This window comes from Canis lupus, chromosome 24, assembly GCF_011100685.1.
Source record: "Canis lupus familiaris isolate Mischka breed German Shepherd chromosome 24, alternate assembly UU_Cfam_GSD_1.0, whole genome shotgun sequence".
Lineage (NCBI taxonomy): Eukaryota > Metazoa > Chordata > Mammalia > Carnivora > Canidae > Canis > Canis lupus.
In genome coordinates, this window is record NC_049245.1 from 24,214,856 (window position 1) to 24,234,930 (window position 20,075).

General features: G+C 41.1%; 1 protein-coding gene and 1 long non-coding RNA gene across 3 annotated transcripts in view; one reads left to right on the forward strand and one right to left on the reverse strand.

Moving 5' to 3' along the window:
• PIGU (phosphatidylinositol glycan anchor biosynthesis class U) overlaps positions 1-20,075 on the reverse strand; it is a 94,784-nt gene that overhangs the window by 28,847 nt on the left and 45,862 nt on the right. For both annotated transcript variants that reach the window (XM_038572064.1, XM_038572063.1), the window contains exon 7: positions 11,288-11,385. In XM_038572064.1, coding sequence (XP_038427992.1) covers positions 11,288-11,385 — 98 coding nt within the window. The remainder of the gene's footprint in view (positions 1-11,287; positions 11,386-20,075) is intronic.
• On the forward strand, positions 1,595-19,923 carry LOC111092214. The gene is made up of 3 exons (XR_005377779.1): positions 1,595-1,709; positions 11,225-11,321; positions 19,385-19,923. It is a non-coding gene; the product is annotated as an uncharacterized LOC111092214 (long non-coding RNA).

A 20,075-nucleotide genomic window follows, 5' to 3' on the forward strand; every position in this document is an offset into this window, starting at 1 on the left:
ATGTTCTAGAACTGATTGCGGTCATGACTGCACAACTCTGAGTATCCAAAAATCACTGAATTGTATACTTTAAGTAAACTTATATCTTGATAAAAATAAAAGCTGTTAAAGAAAAACACCATAATTAAGTAAAAAAATAAGAAACTGGAAGGAAATATTTGCAGGTTAATATTTCTAATATATAAAGGATTCCTAAAAATTGAGGAAAAACAGACCTAAATACAACAGAAAAATGAACAGATACTCCAGAAACATGACGAGGTGTTTAACTCATATTTAGAGAAATGCAAATGAAAACAACACTGAGATACCATTTCTCATAATCAGACTGGCAAAAATTTTGAAATGTGACAACACATTCTGTTAGCAAAGCTGTGGAAAAACAGGCACTATCCTACATTACTGGTGGGAATAAAAATTTTGTACAATCCCTATGGAGGGAAATTTGAAAAGACCTAAAAAAAATACGTAAATACTTACTTTTGGCTCCAGTAATTCTACTTCTAGAAATCTACCTTGATGATACCCCTCTGACAATATGAAAATACATATATATACAAGGTTACTTATTAAAGCATTAGTTGTGATTACAAAATATTAGAAACCATCTAAATCCCCATACAAAGGGGAGGGTTGAAAAAAATAAAAAAATAAAAATAAAAATAAAAACAAAGGGGGGGTTGAACTCTGGTACAACCATACAATGGAGTACTACACTGCTGTAAAAAAGAATAAAGATCTCTATGTATCAATCTGCAGTGACTTCCAGGAAAGAACAGTAAAAAAAGTAAAGCACATAAGGGTACCTAGAGCATGCTATCCTTCATATAAGAAAGAAGAAAATACACATGTAATCTGCTCACATGTGCAAAAGAAACAAAGGAAAAATAAACCAGAAACTAAAAATAGTTACTTAAGGTGACAGAGAAAGAATGAAAAAGAACACAATAGTAGAGATGAAGACAGGGTGGTACTTCTCTGAAAGTTTTTTGTATAGCTGATTTCTTAGAACTATAGCAATATTTCTTAATCTCTTCACATACCCTCAAATAAACAAAAATTTAAAACCTACCATGGTGTAGAGGAAATCTAAAATCCTACAAACAGTAATAAGTGAGCCTAACTGTATCATGAATAAGAGGACTATGCTGAAGGGCCACATGGGAGAAGGAAAGAACCAACCTGAGTGACTTCAAGAAACAGTAACTTGACAGAATACTGTAATGCTAAAGACAAAAAGAATTATGTGTACGTGTTGTAATCAGGTCAGGAGATATATTTCTGACATGGGTATTTCTCACAGCAATTAGCAATTCTATTTTTTTTAAGATTTTATTTATTTATTCATGAGCAACAGAGAGACAGAGAGAGAGAGCGTGCAACAGAGAGAGAGAGAGAGAGAGAGAGAGAGAGAGGCAGAGACACAGGCAGAGGGAGAAGCAGGCTCCACGCAGGGAGCCTGACATGGGACTCGATCCGGGGTCTCCAGGATCACACCCGGGGCTGCAGTGGCACTAAACCGTTGCGCCACCCAGGCTGCCCTCTCACAGCAATTCTAGAACAACTTTGTGTGTATTCTAGAACTGAACATATTAGCAAATAAACTGTAGATAATGAAAGTTGGGCTTCCAATCATTAGAGAAAGAAATTATACACAAGGAAAAAGGAGACACTAAAGTGATCCCTGTGGTGTTGGACTAGAATCACAGGTATCAGTATAAACAAATATCGGGATCAGAGGTATTAGTACAAAGAGACAGATACAGAATTATAGACATGCTAGTGGCGGGGGGGTAGTGTAGATACATACATATATTTCGTAGCTCTGTCTGCTAGAAGCATACCTATAATGCCTGGTTTCTTTCTTTCTTTCTTTTTTTTTTTTAAGTATTTATTTATTCATGAGAGACACACAGAGAGAGGCAAAGACATAAGCAAAGGGAGAAGCAGGCTCCCTGTGGGGAGCCTGAAGCCTGATGCAGGACTCGATCCCAGAAACCCAGGATTACGACCTGAGCTGAAGGCAGATGCTTAACCACTGAGCCACGCACGTACCCCACAACTGGCTTCTAAATAGCATTCACCAATAAAAGAAAACCAGGAATCCTTGAAGAAGTAGTTGATTCCAGGGCTGGGGCTGGGAAAATACAAGATGAGCCTGGAACATCTTACGGTACCATAAAGAAAGGAAGGAAAGCCTCAAAAAGATGAGGCTTGTCAAAAGAACACAAAAGCTGATTTTTAAAAAACACTTTATTCATGAGAGACACAGAGAGAGAGAGAGAGAGAGAGAGAGAGAGGCAGAGACACAGGCAGAGGGAGAAGCAGGCTCGGTGCAAGGAGCCTGATGTGGGACTCAATCCCCAGTCTCCAGGGTCACAACCTGGGCTGAAGGCGGTGCTAAACCGCTGAGCCACCCAGGCTGCCCCACAAAAGCTGATTTAAAGGAGCCCCCTTTTCTAGGTCAAAGCTAGAAAAATTTGAGCAATAGGCTAATATTAATATTGGATTTTTTTTAGATGAAATCCATACAACATATATTTAACTACTTTAAAGTATGCAATTCAGGTTCTTTTAACAGTTGTCATGAAAGAAGTTTGAGGTGGATGAAGGTTAGCTCCCACTCTACACTCTTGCTGCAAAGAAAGCAAGTTCCATTTGTCAAACAAATATTTGTCAAACAAATACATTTGTCAAACAAATATTCATTAGCAAGCAGGCACAAAGCATTTCACACAAATCATTTTAGAAAATCCATGAAGTCCCAGCTCTCTCCCCTTTTAGTTGTTCCAATTACCTATGTAAAAAAGATTCACTTGGGGCACCTGGCTGGCTCAGTTGGATGAACACATGACTCTTGATCTGGAGATTGTGAGTTTGAGCCCCATACTGGGTGTGGAGATTACTAAAAATAATAAATAAATAAACTAAAAAAAAAAAAAAGGTTCACTCAAGGCAGAAGGATATTATTACTATCCCAGAGGCAGGGGTCTGTTGTCCTTGGAGTCACATCAGGCAACCAGAAATCCTCCTAAAAAGGTTAGACGTGGGTGGGGGGCAGCCGGGTGGCTCAGCGGTTTAGTGCCACCTTCAGCCCAGGGTGTTACCCTGGAGACTGGGTATGGAGTCCCACATCGGGCTCCCTGAATGCAGCCTGCTTCTCCCTCTGCCTGTGTCTCTGCCTCTCTCTGTGTCTCTCATGAATAAATAAATAAAATCTTAAAAAAAAAAAAAAGTTAGGTGGGGGATGGATTAGGAATGAAGCCTTTGGCACCATCTCCAAAGGAAGGAGTTACAGGCCTTCCTAGATTCTTAATTCCTTTTCACGAAAATATAATAAGCGTCTCTAAATACTTAAACCAATTCTACTTCTTTTGAATACTTCGATTGCACCTACTACTTCTTTTATGTTTATTTATATTTTGACAATTGACAATATACAAAAACAGAACATTTCCACCATCACAAAAAGTTCTATTGATAATGCTGCTCTAAAAGAACAAAGTTTCAAGAGAACATTATATTTTTGGGGATGGAAAATGATTTCACAAAGAGGAGGCCTCCACAGATAAATTCAAAGAGGAAGGCACGTAAGGTTCTGAGTTCCCTGTAGAGTTGATCATCCTGATCCCTCTTCCTGAAAAATACTGCCATCTGGCATAGAAGGAAGGGAGGCAAGGGGGGTGGAGGGGAGGGAGAAAACCACAGTCTAGGGATGGATGGAAAAAAACCCTCAAAAGTAAAAATATTCTTTTGGTTTGTTTTTCCCTTCCTCCCTACTTAATGGGATTTAAAGAAGGGAAGTAGGAAGTGAAAAAGGCAGCCATGAAGAACTGAATCAGGTAGACTGTTCAAGGCCACTCTTGGAAGAGAGTCCTAAGCACAGATCCAGGAGATGACGTTTCACTTTTCACAAATCTGTTAGCAGCCCCCAAATTTTGGTTTGCTGCCACGTTCTCTGTGCTTCATTGGACCTAAGATGTCACTGTTGATGCTTGAGTGGGAAAATGATTTTTTTCCTGGCAAATCTGTGATGTCAAATGGACATTAAATTTTAGGTATAATTTTGTTCTTAAAACTTTGTCTAAAAAAACAAAACAAAACAAAACTTGGTCTGGGAGTAGATTTGCTTTAGGAAACAGAGCCCTGAGAATATAATGTCATGTAGAATGTTTACTGAATCTATTTATAAAACCTGGGTCTGATTAAAGATTAAATAATCTTTCAGGACCACTCCCATTACATCAAGTGCAGCACGCCTGAAATGCTTAAAAAAGAAACTCAAGTGATCCTTTCTTTGATGGCTTGTTATTTATAAGCCCTAGAGCGAGATTTAATCAAGAGGTCCACATTGCACATTTCCCAGGGAACAGATAAGCATTCATTTTACCTACCTCTTTTTCTTCAATAGTAAATGCCAACTTAAAATGAAATGTATGTGAGTTGAAGGGTTGGGAGAATGGTGCCCTAAACTTTTGGATCAATTTTTAAAATCTTTTCATTGTAAAATAAAACATAAAATACAGAAAACCACATAAAACAAATATATAACCTAGTGAATGATTATGAGACAAACATCTGTAAGGTCAGGAGGAAGAAATGTCCCACCACTCCCCCAAGTCTCTCTCTGAGCCCTGTGCCAGCCAGTCTCTTCCTCCCTCCAAAGTCATCACTGATCCTGGCTTATAGAGTACTCACTTCCTTGCATTTCTTTTTCTTCTTTCTTTCTTTCTTTCTTTCTTTCTTTCTTTCTTTTATTCTTTATATTTAGGGGGCGAATATTATTAGGGACGGGGACTTTGCGGGCTTTCTTACTAGTTGACTCCGTGGGAACGATTTCTCCTTCCTTCCTTCCTTCCTTCCTTCCTTCCTTCCTTCCTTCCTTCCTTCCTTCCTTCCTTTTCTTTTCTTTTTTTCTTTCTTTCTCCCTTCCTTCCTTCCTTTCTTTTTTTTAAGATTTTATTTATTTATTCATGAGAGACCTAGAGAGAGAGAGAGGCAGAGACACAGGAGAGGGAGACTTCGCAGGAAGCCTGATGTGGGACTTGATTCCAGGACCTTGCAATCACAACCTGAGCCAAAGGCAGACGCTCAACCCCTGAGCCACCTAGGTGTCCCACTTCCTTGCATTTCTTAATGGCTTTCTATCAAACTGTGTATTCCTTTACACTATAGTTTAGCTTGTCCATTTTTTCAAAATTTAATAAAACTTTTAAGTCTCTTAATTTACAGGTCCTACAACCCATCTCACTTGTGCCCCCTACAATGCATGGGTTGAAGAACCTGGGCATTTAACCTGTAGAACTTCCCACAGTCTGTTTTTTTGCTAATTATATACTTGGTCTTCAGTATTTCTTGCAAATTGGCAGCTGGATCCTGAAGCTTAATCAATTTCAGATTTGATCCCCTTGGCAAAACTCTGGTGGTGGTGTGTTCTTTTCTCAGGAGGCATGATTTGTTTTTCACATTAGTAGCTATTAATACTCAATGCCTAGATAACTGGTATTACAAAACGATGCTATCCCATCAATTTGTCTTCATTTGCAAGCTCAAAAATATATAGTAGCTCACCTACTATATGGTTACCTAATGGTATAGGAAAGACAAGTGCTTGTTTTTTTTCCTTTTATTTCCAGTTCTCAAGGTAATGAATTGGTTCTCTGTCAATTCTCCTAATTGGATCAATTACCAATTGACCTTTCTAATATCATTATGAATGCCTGAATTTAAATATGAGTTTTAATTCATTTCAGTTCTAATCCTAATGAAACTCAAACTGTCCCTCTTTGGTCAGTGAGAGCCTCTTCAAGTTGGATCCTGAGTCCTTTTGAGATGACCCCAGCAGTCTTTCATAGCTTCCTTGTTATCTGGTATCACAGTAGTCTAGGATTATCCTGTACATTTCCTGCCCTAAACTTAGAATTAGCCATTTCTCTGAGAAACTCATTTCTTTTAATGGGTAAAAATGGTATTGTAAGATCACAATCTGAGCCCTAAGGATACTTACTGATACTGGGTGAGTGTTTCTAGACCTTCTGGTGGACATAAACATAAATATACACACATATTCAAACTCCTCCAGAGGCCAGGCAGGTAACAAATGAATGAAGTTAGGTAATAGAAATGAAGTACAGCGAGTGGCTCAGCAGTTTAGCACTGCCTTTGGCCCAGGGTGTGATCCTGGAGACCCAGGATCGAGTCCCGCATCAGGTTCCCTGTGTGGAGCCTGCTTCTCCCTCTGCCTGTGTCTCTGCTTCTCTCTCTCTCTGCCTCTCTCATGAATAAATAAATAAAATCTTTAAAAAAATAAAGAAATGAAGCACAGAGACTATGCTTAACTGTGAAGAGGGTATGCCTTGTCTAAAGGAGACAGATCTCCCAATCTTTCAAAAGAAGCCAGAAAGATAAAATTTTAAATGTTTTTAAAATGTTGACAACTAATTAAAATAATTAAACAGCATAGTCAAATAAAATACCTCTGTGGGCCAGATGTGGTCTATGGGCTATATACTCTCAACCTGAAAAAAGCAACCTGTAGTTACATCCCAGAAGTTATATGGTTGCTAATGTATACAAAAATTTCAGGAAGTAAAATAATTCTCAGACTGGTCAAGAAAAGCCTAACTATAATAAGAAAGGGGAAAAATGTGTAATTATCTTCTTCCCCCCAATTTTCTAAAGCACTAGGGAGAAAAGCATTTTCTAGTGGCACTTGAGTGGTACAGTTGGTTGAATGTTCAAACTTGGTTTCAGCTCAGGTCATCATCTCATGGGTCATGAGATTCAGCCCTATGTCGGTATGATCAGTGCAGAGTCTGTTTCAGGTTATTTTCCTATCTCCCTCTGCCCCTCCCGCTTGTGTCCCCCACCCCCCACCCCCGCCTCCCACAAATAAATATTAAATCTTAAAAAAAAAAAAAAAGAAAGCATTTTCTGTACAGAAATCATTTCTTTCTCATATTATGGTGAAAAAGGCAAAAAGTCAGTACCAGGAAAAAAAACCAAAACTCTTAAGGAAGTTGAAATCTTTTTTTTTTTTTAAGATTTTATTTATTTATTCATGAGAGATAGAGAGAGAGAGAGAGAGAGAGAGAGAGAGAGAGAGAGAGAGAGGCAGAAGCAGGCTCCATGCAGGGAGCCCGATGTGGGACTCGATCCTAGGTCTCCAGGATCAGGCCCTGGGCTGAAGGCGGCGCTAAACTGCTGAGCCACCCGAGCTGCCCAAGGAAGTTGAAATCTAATAAAAGTTTTTATACTTAAGTTCTTAGACTATCAGGATAAGACCCAGGAAATATATTTTACATGATAGGTATATTAGAGGCAACAAAGCTGGTAGAAAAGTTAATTGCAATTGCATGATTAAGTGCTCACACTCATTTTCACCTGTTTTTTTTTTAAAGATTTATTTATTTGAGAGAGAGGGAGAGCACGAGCAAGGGGAAGGGCAGAGGAAGAAGCAGACTCCTGCCAGAGCAGGGAGCCCAATGCAGGGCTGGGTCCCGGGACCCTGGATCATGACCTGAGCCGAAGGCAGATGCTTAACTGACTGAGCCGCCCAGGCGCCCCTCATTTTCTTTCACCTGTTCTTTCTTTTTTTTTTTTTCTTTCACCTGTTCTAAAGAAAAGGTAAGCTAACAGCATTGCCACCTCTGAGTTGGCTCCCTCCTAGAGTCAACAGAGACAACAGAATGTTACTGGGGAAAGAGAGTAAAATGTAAAAACTCCATATAATATTCCAAAGAAGGCTGGGGAAAGACCTACTTATTAAGAAAAACCTGGTTGGGGGGCACCTGGGTGGCTCAGTTGGTTGGGGATCGGGTTCTTTTTTTTTTTTTTTTTTAACTTTTATTTTTTTATGATAGTCACAGAGAGAGAGAGAGAGGCAGAGACACAGGCAGAGGGAGAAGCAGGCTCCATGCACTGGGAGCCTGATGTGGGATTCGATCCCGGGTCTCCAGGATCGCGCCCTGGGCCAAAGGCAGGCGCCAAACCGCTGCACCACCCAGGGATCCCGGGATCGGGTTCTTGATTTAGGCTCAGGTCGTGATCTCAGGATCATGAGATGGGGCTCTGCATTGGACTCTGCGCAGTGTGGAGTTTCATGGTATCCTCTCTATCCCTCTCCTTCTGCCCTTCCCTCCCCGCCTGCTTGTGCTTGCATGTGAGCAAGTGTGTACTCTCTCTTAAGTAAATAAATAAACAATCTTAAAAGAAAAGGGAAAAGAAATAAAGACCTGGTTGGGTTTGGCTCCTTTGATGCAAGCTAATACCATATGATATTACTGGACATTATCTGGAGCCGCTCCAGGCTCCAGAAAGTATAGAAATCACAGGATTAACCTTTACAGTTCAAAGACAAGACAGAAGGTCAGGCTGCATTAAAGCAAAAATCCATAAGCACACTTATGAGGTATTTCCCCCTGGTTTCTGTTACTTTCTTTCAAAGAAAAGGAGAACCTCAAGCCATCTAAGGAGGTCCAAGATTTAGGAATCCCAAGCAAAAGGAAAGAGGGAACTAGAAACCTGCCTGACGGCACACTGATGTGTTAACCCTTTGCAGTAACTAATATTATCCCCATTCTGAGGCACGGAGAAGGGACTGAATAAGGTGACTGGCTGAGCTGCTCGATCCCATGACTCAGTTGAACTGTCCAATGATGTCAGAAATAAATTTGAGTTTTAAACAAAAGTGATTTTACAAAAGGCAGTGTTTACAAATTGGTTTAACAAACCATTAAAAAATTTTTAGTCAGTTCATATGTACAAATAAATATATTTATAATAGTATTTATTTGACATAGTTGCACAAAAATTTTGGTTCCTCTTAGTGATCAGACTTTGTTTTTTTTCTTTTCTTTGTTTTTTATTTTTATTTTTTTTTGTCATCAGGCTTTCTAACTTTTTTTTTTTTTTTTTTTTTTTTTTTTTTTATGATAGTCACAGAGAGAGAGAGAGAGGCAGAGACACAGGCAGAGGGAGAAGCAGGCTCCACGCACCAGGAGCCCGACGTGGGATTCGATCCTGGGTCTCCAGGATCGCGCCCTGGGCCAAAGGCAGGCGCCAAACCGCTGCGCCACCCAGGGATCCCTCATCAGGCTTTCTAAAGAATGAACTGTAAGGGGCGCCTGGGTGGCTCAGTCGGTTAAGCATCTGCCTTCAGCTCAGGTTGTGATCCTGGGGTCCCAGGATTGAACCCCACATCAGACTCCCTGCTCAGTAAGAAGTGTGCTTCTCCCTCTGCCCCTCACCCTATTCATGCTCTTTCTTTCTCTCTGAAATAAATAAATAAATAATATTTTTTAAAAAAGAATGAACTATAGCGACGCCTGGGTGGCTCAGTGGTTGAGCGTCTGCCTTCGGCTCAGGTCGTGATCCTGGGGTCCTGGGATCAAGTCCCGCATTTGGCAAACTGCGGGGAGCCTGCTTCTCCTTCTGTCTGTGTCTGCTTCTCTCTCTGTGTCTCTCATGAATAAATAAATAAAATCTTTAAAAAAATGAACTATAAATATGAAGTAATAAAGGAAATGTAAACAACATATTGTTATGTGGAAAAATTCTTGGATTCAGCAAGAATCCGGAAAGAGAATCAAAGAAAATTTCACAGTGCAATGATGTATCAGACTAGCAATCATAAGTCAAATATGAGAAGCCAGTGCTGGCAGCCTGAGAGGAAATGGTTCACAGCACTTTATTTTTAAGATCTTATTTTTAAGTAATATTTACACCCAATATGGGGCTTGAACTTACAATCCCAAGATCAAGAGTCACATGCTCTACTAACGAAGCCAGTTGGGCACCCCTGGTTCACTGCATCCTAGACACTGATGGTGGCACTACAAGTTGGCTGAAGCTTTCTGGTGAACACTCCAGTATTACATAATAAGGACCTTGAAACTTCTCACACCTTTCGGTCCAATGATTCAGCTAGAGGAATATGCCTTAAGGAAATAACTTAAAGAAAATCATATTACTGTACTATTTATACCAGTGACAACTAGAGCACATCTCAAATTCCCCAGAAAGGGCAAAGACCAAGATAATCATGTATCACTATGTACATAAATATGAAGACATATTATGAAGTCACTTAAAATGACAACTATACAGATTATTTCAATAAGTGGAGGTATACACTCAGTTTTAGCAAGAGTGTTTATAATTAAGAAAAAGGCTCTGAAATCAGACATTTCTTGGTTTGAATTGTGGCACTGTCCCCTGCATACTTTCAAGAAATGCTTGTTTTCTAAGAATCGATTTGGACCACGAAAGACCTGCAAGTAGTTACCTGCTCTTGAGGAGATGTGTGTATTCTTACTGAGGTGGAAAAGAGAGACAAGTTAGAGGGCAGGCTCTTGCATCAAGCTGCCCAAGTTCATGTCTTGGCACTGTCACCAGCCAGCTGTCTCACCTTAGCCAAGTGACTACACTACCCAACATTCCAGTTGCAATTCACGTGTCTAATATGGCTAATATTAGACTAAAACATGGCTAATAAAATGACCTATCCCAATAACGTTCTTATGAGGTTGAAAATGAAATGATGCCTGTAGAGTGTTCAGTACAGTCCTGGACATAGTAGGTTCTCAGTAAATGTCAGCAATCTGTATTCTTTAAGTAATACTTATTGATCACCCACCATTGTCCCAGCATTGCATTAGGGACACCCACTACATTTAATCCCTACAAGAACCTTATGAGTATTGAACTTTTTTTTTGAGTATTGTTATATAGAAGTTTTTAATTTTTATTTATTTTATTTATTTTTTTTAAGGTTTTATTTATTTATTTATTCATGAGAGAAAGAGAGAGAGAACGGCAGAGACACAGGCAGAGGGAAAAGCAGGCTCCATGTAAGGAACCCGACGTGGGACTCGATCCCAGGTCTCCAGGATCAGGCCCTGGGTGGAAGGCAGCGCTGAACTGCTGAGCCACCCGGGCTGCCCTATAGAAGTTTTTTAAAAATGAGCTCGGAGAGGGGTCTATGTAATAGTAGATGACAGAAGGAGAATGCAAGATAGTTGGTAGGTTCCAACCACAAACATGTAAAATGAAATACACTTATACATTTGTAATGATATGCATAATTGGAACTTAATGTTCACTAGGTTCATTTTGTTTGAAGTTAGTCAAGTGTCTTTGTTTGTGTTTTTGAGTAGAAGCAAGTAAATATGAGATAAGGAGCCCATCCCATTGCTTTTATTGAGCCATGCCTTCCTTTCCCCAGGCAGTGACCGGGCCATGTATTAAATGTCACTGGAGTGCTGGCTTCTGACCAGCAAGTGCTTACCTGAAGGAGATAGAGGAGTCCTGGAACAAACAAGGTGAGTGGGTACAGAGACTGGTATGTTGCTAAGGCTAGAAAAATAGCACTGAGGAAGGCACTACCTGTAAAAAGAAATAAATATATGCAATAATCCAGTCTTATTAATCAGGATTAGACTGAGCAAATCCCAAAACAAGAAACTTTCCATAACTGGTCAAATAAGCTTTTGCCAAATGTCTCCTGGTGTACAGGTACTATGCAAACTCATACAGAATGAGAGCTTCTTGGCTTGATTTCCCATGAAAGGAAACCTAGGAAATCAAAACCATTTACCTTTAGCAACCTGAGACACTTCAATTATGCTTCCTTTAAATTTTCAGAGCAAGAAAGATTTCACAAAACTTTGATCTAAAGATGAACAAAGGGATCAAGTCTATTAACATCTGTGTCCTATTTAACTTATCAATGAAACCCATAATTATTGCTTAAGCAATTCAGAGGTAGGAAACCCATCCCTATTTTATAATATCTTTTCCTTATGTACTATCTTCAGGTCATGTATTTATTATTAAAATATATTAATTTTTATTAATAATGCCCCTATTCCCTATGTAAAATGGACCACTACAGAATTATTAAAAATGTTATAATAAATTTGCAATGACATAGATATTTATAACATCCTATTAACTGAAAGTTATAAAAAAAGATATATATATATATATATATATACACACTATGATCTCTTTAAAAAGAATGTATAAATAAATTTTTAAAAAAAGACTACAAGACTAGGCCCAAAGTTCACAGTGATTTTTCTCTTGGTGGTTGGGTTATGGATTTTTTTGTTTTTGTTTTTTTTCTGGCTTCTCTGTATTTTCTAAACTTTCTATAATGATCGTGCTTTGTTTTTGTCATAAAAAAACTGATTTCTTCTTTTTTAAAGGTTTATTTATTTATTTTAGAGAGAATGAGAGAGAGTAGGTGCACATGTGCTCGTGAGCTAGGGAGAGGGGAAGGGAGGATGGGGCAGAGGGAGGAGAGAGAAAATCTCAAGCCGACTTCCCGCTCAGCACTGAGCCTGGAGCCTGGGTGAAGCAGGGCTCCATCTCACGATTCTGAGACCACACCTGAGCAGAAACCAAGAGTCAGACATTCAACTGACTGAGCCACCCAGGTGCCCCAAAACTGATTTCTTTTTAAAAATACCAAATAGCTGTGGCTCAGTGGTTGAACATCTGCCTGGGGCTCTGGTCATGATCCCGGGGTCCTCGGATTGAGTCCCGCAGAGGGCTCCCTGCAGGGAGTCTGCTTTTCCCTCTGCCTATGTCTCTGCCTTTCTGTGTCTCTCATAAATAAAATGCTTAAAACAAACAAATAGCTATTTTCTTTCAGATGGTTTTAGATAAGAGTACCCTAAAACCAAAGCTAGAGAACCCAAATTTGCAACAGGGGTTTCAAAGTGGTCCAGAAATCAGGAGAGTGTAATTGATGGTTCAAGGCTGGTATCTTGTAATGGTAACGTTTCATAAAATGACAGAACTCATGATCACTCTCATGAGTGTGGGGTCAACTTGTTAGGCCTGCGGAATCAAGGGGGATTGGGAGGCACCAACAAAATGGCGGCGGACCCTCCAGCTTGTCACCTTCGCCTTGGGACTTTTCTACCACCAGCAGACTGCCCAAAGACACGTCATCATGGGGAGACAAGACCTATGCGGGGAAACCTGAACCGCACCTTATCCAAACCCTATATAAGGGCATAAGCAGTTATCGCCCCATACCGATTCCACCAGTAATATGCCCTAATACCTATCACCCCATACAGACACAACTCCTTACCCCTCCTCCCTTAAAAAGCTTGCATGTATTCCCTTTGGGCTGGACTTCCCCAGCCCGCGACTTCCCCGGTCTCACTCCCTTGCGGGGGGCCATGGAACGTCGACCAAGAATGCGTCCATTAAAAGCCTGCATCAGGGCAGCCTGGGTGGCTCAGCGGTTTAGCACCGCTTTCAGCCCAGGGCGCAATCCTGGAGACCCGGGATCGAGTCCCACGGAGCCTGCTTCTCCCGCTGCCTTTAGCTTTGCCTCTCTCTCTCTTTCTCTGTGTCTCTCATGAATAAATAAATAAAATCTTAAAAAAAAAACCTGCCTCAACCAACTTTTGCCCAGCCTATTTCATTTCACTACAAACTGATCAAACCTGACACAACTGTTTACCGGAAATAACAGATATCCTCTCAATGATATTTCACTAAGGAACTAGTTACTCCACTAAGTCTGAGGGGTTTTACCCTCTCCCAACTCAGCTCCAACAAACAGAAGATGATGATCCATAGGATTTTTTTGCCCACCAAAGCAAACACCCAAGACCTACCTTGGAAGAGGAGGGTTATGATATGACTACTTTATAGGAGAGTGAGTGGAGAGAAGAGAATTTTGAGGGCTCCATCCCTCAAATTAAGGAAACTTATTAGCTAGCAACAATTCCTGGTTGAAGGAAAGTAGAAGGAAGGCAGGAAAAGGAGGAAAAACTGGGACAGAATTCTATGGGGTGAGCTGTTTCATCATGCTCATTACTTCCAGGCATGATGTCCTATATCCAGGATACTTGTAAACATGACTGAGCAGGGACAGAATCATGGCCAGCCAAGCTGTGCCACCAGCAGAGGCCTCCACATACCCATTGAGCCGTAGACACCTAGAACCAGAACCGGGTCAATTCTGAGACAGGGAGATGGCAGTGGTGGGAAAAGTACTGTTTTGGACTCTAGCATCTAGGGTGGGTTCAAGGTTCCCTGACTTAGCCAAAAATCTGAATGACATTTTGTGGGAAACCAGCTAAGCGAGGGAAAAAACTGGAAAGAACTTTTAAATTTAGCATGACTTTCTGCAGAGACTGGGGTTGGAGAAAGAAGAGGCCCTTTAGCAGGGAAAGGAGGCTAATGTTCCAACTCCATCCATTCTTACTAATGTGGTCAAAACAAATACATGACTTTCACCCCTCTCTTTCCCGGGAGACACCAGGGAGTGAAATAAACACAGCCACCTCCTGCCTTAATTGCCTGAGATCAGTAATTACTTGTCTGGAGCAGCTGACTATCTATAAGGCCCAAGAGGGAAGAAACGGCCCATAGGGTCATAGAACGGACTTGTGAGTTTCAGAACACCTCCTCCCAATATCAGGAAAAAAGCAGTCTTCCTTCCTCAGATGAAATCATTTGGAAGGAAAAATCTGTTCCTTCTGCTGTTCTTTACCAGTAAGTGGCGTCAACATCTCCCAGGCTACTGTAGTGATCCTTCACCTCTCCCACTCCACACTTCCTCTAGCAGTCATCACAGCCTGTTGATGGACCTATGGAACATCCACCACTGCAGTTCCTGCTCTCATCGGTTGCTTCTCCTCCTCAATGGTCTCTCTAGTCTCCTCCCATCTAGTTCTCTAGAGAAGTACCAGCAGGATCCTTCTAAAACAATTACACTATGATAAGCCCCTCTTTAAATGCTTCTGATGGTTCTATTTCATTCAGCAGGTTTAGTCCAAACTCCAGCAGCAAACAGGGCCCTTTGCTAATGGGCCTTATTTATCCAGCTTCACTTGTCAGTGTTCTCCTACACATTCTCTGTCCCCCAGCTATTCTGGACCATTCCCTAGGTTCTGAAAACACCATGTGCTTTCATTCCTGTGTCTGTTCTCAGCCCATTACTTCTGCCCAAGCTATCCTTCCCTGCCCATTCTCCACTGACCAATTGATTTTTTAAAAAAATATTTTATTTATTTATTACTGAGAGACACAGAGAGAGAGGCAGAGACACAGGTAGAGAGAGAAGCAGGCTCCATGCAGGGAGCCCAATGTGGGACTCGATCTCAGGACTCTAGGATCACGCCCTGGGCCAAACGGAGGTGCTCAACCGCTGAGCCACCCAGGCATCCCTCCACTAGCCAATTGAAATGTCACTTTCTCTATGAAGCCTAAGCAGACAGGATAACAATAGTGATTATAGCTAATGGTGGTCACTTACTAGGTGCCAGGTGCCTATCCTCTGTATCCAGAACTGTGCTGGACTCATTAAAAAAGAAAAAAAAAAGAAAGAAAAGAAAAGAAAAGAAAAGAAAAAGCCCTCAGTATACATCATAAGCACCTTGTGAAAGCTCTATTTTTCTACCCATTTTTATTCTACCCATTTTATTTATTTATTTATTTACCCATTTTATAGGTAAAGAAATTAAGGTACAGAAACAAAAGGTTAAGTAATACATCATTTTAAGTAATGGAGTCAATCAGATGATTGTAGTGCCCATTCTCTTCATTCATTCAATACCTCATTCAATACTGATATTGTCCTTTAATTTGTTAATGTTGCTTTCTCTCCCCATTTGTCCTTGAGTTTCTCAAGGGCAATAAATCTCTCTTCACTTTGAGCCTCCAGCTTAAATGAGTGAGTGAATGAATAAATGAGTGTCATTCAGTGACACATATGAATCCCTTAGACAAATCCAAGCACATTAAAGAAAACCAATGTTTCCGTTTTCTTGAAATATAACTGACATACAACATTGTATTAGTTTCAGGTGTATAGCATAATGATTTGATATTTGTGTATATTGCTTAATGAGTACCACAATAAGTCTAGTTGAAACCAAGTTCTTGAGGAAGGAAATCTTAGGAAGTGTAAAACACAAGTAATAAAATGCAGGCAAAGCACAAAAGAAATGGATTCTTGAATACAATGAAGCTGCTGAATAGAAGTTGAGGGCTTGTGGCAGGGGGCTGGGCAGAGAGAATGCTCCGTGGAGTAAACTACTGGATGGCAGAGGTCTGTAGTCTAGTGGCAGAAACATAGTACAACAACAGTCAGGAGACTGGTGTGTGGGATGCCAGGCCAGGTATGGAGTGGATAGGGCACATGCACCACTGAGCACAAGAAAGGGGGAGTATGAAGACACACAAGGACTTAGGGCTGATACACGTTTTGAAAAAAGCTAGAAGGAGCAAGATGAATGGGTTAGGAAGGCAGAGGGATGATGATAGGTGCTTGGGGCAAGGTCATGAAAGATAAAGAAAGGTAAAAGGTGGGGCATCCAGCTGGCTCAGTTGGTACAGCATACAACCCCTCAATCTTGGGGTGGTGAATTCAAGCCCCACCCTGGGCGTGGAGCCTACTTAAAGAAAAAAAGAGAGAGAAAAGTAAAAAGTGACTTCAAATATTTTAGGTAAACTATACGATATGCAAACATTTCTGGAGTGCCTGCTCTATGCCAAGCCTGTGCCAGGTGCCAAGAAGACTGTTAACTGAGACAGTTTCCCTCCTCAGGGAGCTCCCAGGAACCAGTGGCAAAATACGGAGGGAGGAGAGTACAAAGCTAGCCCATCAGGGGAAGCTGATACCTAAGTTTTGAACAATGATTAGGCGAGGCCTGACAGTCTAAGGGAACAGAGAGTACACTTGCAGGAGGGCAAGGGACAGTTCCATGCACTGCAGGTAAAGGGGGTTATAATTAGCTTGACGGGTAAAAACAGGGCAAGAGTTGGGAGCAATGACTGGAAGAGGGCACAAAAGAGGCTCTTGTGGATGTTGGTAACATTCTGTTTCTCAGTCTGAGTACTGATTTCTCAACATTTAGTGAAAATTCATGGAATTGTACACTAACAATCTGTGTGCTTTCTGTAGATATGTTATACATACTCCAATAAAAAGGTATAATATACAAAGTCTTATCAAGCAGGTAGATGGCAGTCAGATGATAGAGGACATAGCTTGCACAGTCATCCCAAAGCATTGACCAACAGGCCTAAACATGACATCTCAAATAATCCCTGAAATGGCAGCCTCAACTGGACAAGAGCTAGGGCATCCTGCTCATCTGACTGGGATGAACTATGCCAAGAGGACTGTGCATTTTACCAAAATAAGATAATCTACTATTTATCTGCTAGTATGGCCCAGATACTCAGGTACCAGGTTTTCTATCCAAGACCATAGTCTTTGGCCTTATGATGGGAATATTAAAGTCACATGTGTATGTGCCCTGGGTATAATATCAGGAAATTTCATTATCTACCCATCTAGCTTCAAATATGTTTTCCAACTCTCTAGGAAGAAAGAGTTTTGTGTCCAGGTGGGGGCCAAAACAAGCCTTGGCAAGGCCTGGGGTAACAATGCCTCTGGGAACCACACTTTGAAGCAATCTGGGCCTGGGCAGGTGGCAGAGCTATAGAACAGAGCAGGACTATAGATGAGGTAGGGCTCTAGGGGATGGTTCAAGATATTGACTGTGAGTGGAATGAGCAGAGAGGGGTCACATACAGCAACCTGTACCAGGACAGGCAGTGGGACAGACTGGAACGTAGTGAAAAGGGCTGAGTTCCACAGGATACTCAGAAGAGGAAGCTGAATAGCATGCAAGATTGATGGGAAGGAGGAGTTGATGCTGGGGGCTGGGCCACTATTCTTCCTCACCAAGTGCTCTTTTAACAGGGAAGGCTCTCTTGGAGTAGTCCATCCACATCAGTGATGATGATAATTTATTGAGCACATACTCTTTTCCAGCCACAGCTGTAAGCACTTTACACGTATTAAGTCCTTCCAATAACTCCATGAAGTGGGTAGGCATAATTACGATTCCCATTTTACAGAAAAGAAAACTGGAGGACAGAATGGTTGTTTGTTCAAGGTTACAAAACTAGTTAATAATAATAATAGGATTTGAAACCAGACTGTCTCATTCCAAACCCCTTTCCCATTCATTCCAAAACTCTTTTTTTTTTTTTTTTAAGATTTTATTTATTTATTCATGAGACACACACAGAGAGAGAGAGAGGCAGAGACACAGGCAGAGGGAGAAGCAGGCTCCATGCAGGGAGCCCGACATGGGACTTGATCCCGGGTCTCCAGGATCACGCCCTGGGCTGAAGGCGGCGCTAAACCACTGAGCCACCAGAGCTGCCCCAAACCCCACACTCTTTAACTACATTACTACACTACCTTCCTAATCCCAATCCATAAAAATCACAATAAACTGAGCAACTATTTGTTGAATGGGTTCTGTTAAGGAAGCATGCTAAGTATTTTATATTTCTTATTTATTCTTCTACTAATCTATATAGCAGACATTATCTCTGTGATCATACTGAAGCTCCTGAGGCTTTGTGATTTGCCCAAGGCTACAGAGCTGGTAACTAGAAACTAGCAGGTTTTGAAGCTAGCTTGATCTGATAAAACCACAGGCTGCTTTATCCTAGGGTCCTCTATGACTTTCTTCATGAGTAGAGCTTTACTCTAGAGGAACCCCATGTGGCAGTGATAGGTTCAGGCCTAAGGACCATTGGTCTGCCATTGTTCTTCCAGGGCTGAGCTCCAGGAAGAGACTCTCATTTTTACCTCCAAGTCCTCCCTAGAAGGCTCACTGAGCCTCTACCAATCCTGAGTAATCTTTTAAAAAAGAGGACATTATTAAAAGTAACAACCAGCATCAATATTTTTTTTTAATTTTTATTTATTTATGATAGTCACACAGAGAGAGAGAGAGAGAGAGAGGCAGAGACACAGGCAGAGGGAGAAGCAGGCTCCATGCACCAGGAGCCTGACGTGGGATTCGATCCCGGGTCTCCAGGATCGCGCCCTGGGCCAAAGGCAGGCGCTAAACTGCTGCGCCACCCAGGGATCCCCAGCATCAATATTTACTGAGTTCTTAGTACATCCCTCACACCATGCTGTGTGTTACATGTACCATCTCATTCATTCTTTGTATTTTCTCTGTGCACTAGGGGCCGTTTCAATCCCCATGTTACAGATAAGAAACCCGAGGACCAGAACAGTTAAATTACTTGGTTAAAGTGATACATCCAGGAAATGGAAGAGCTGGGATTAGCTACCAGATCTGTCTGACTTTAGAGTAGCCTGAGTGAGCTCTTAATCACCCTTGACTGCCTCTGAGAGTCCTTCTTCTTCCTTGAGAAGCAAGTCCTGTCACACACATCTCTTTTGGTGGGACAAGGAGAGTTGGAAGGGTCCTTAGGTGGCAAACCTCAAGAATTCCTAGGTTGGAACATCTCATTGACAAACATCAACAGGAACAAGCAGGACTATCTATTAACATGTTTGTTTTCCTTTTTACAGCCTAATGAAGATTTCACAGGGATGGAATATTTTAATTAGCCACTGAAAGGCAGACTTCCCCTTGACCAAAAGCTCCAACTTTGAAGTGAAACACGAACTGCTCCACTAAAATAACATCAATCCTGCCCTTAGACCTGTTTGCTGCCCAACTCCACAAAAAGGACATCACAATACAATGGCTTGGGCCTTGTCCTGGCCTGTAGCTCTTGATGTGTCCCAGGCAACCCTGGACTGCCACAAAGGAGGCCAAGGGAGAGCAAACAGGAGAAGGGGACAGAGCCAATGAGGCCACCCTGTTCTGCAGGACACTAGCTCCATGGAAGTCTGGGGAGAGAGTTGCCAAGTTTACTTTCACTGTCCCTATCTTCTTATCAATCAAGTAAATTTGTTTTTAATTATGTATTCACTGAGAAAATTTGGGAAAAAATAGATATAAAAAGAAACAGAAACATGAGCTTACTCTAAAAACACAAGTATTATGCTTTTGGAATCTATTTTCTATTTTTTGTTGTTTTAACATAGCTGAGATTATATTTTATTAAAATATACAATCTTGTACTCTGCCCTAAAAATATGTATTGTCACATAATTTGCAATTATTTTTTTTAAAGATTTATTTATGGGACGCCTGGGTGGCTCAGCAGTTGAGCACCTGCCTTTGGCTCGGGTGTGATCCTGGAATCCCAGGATC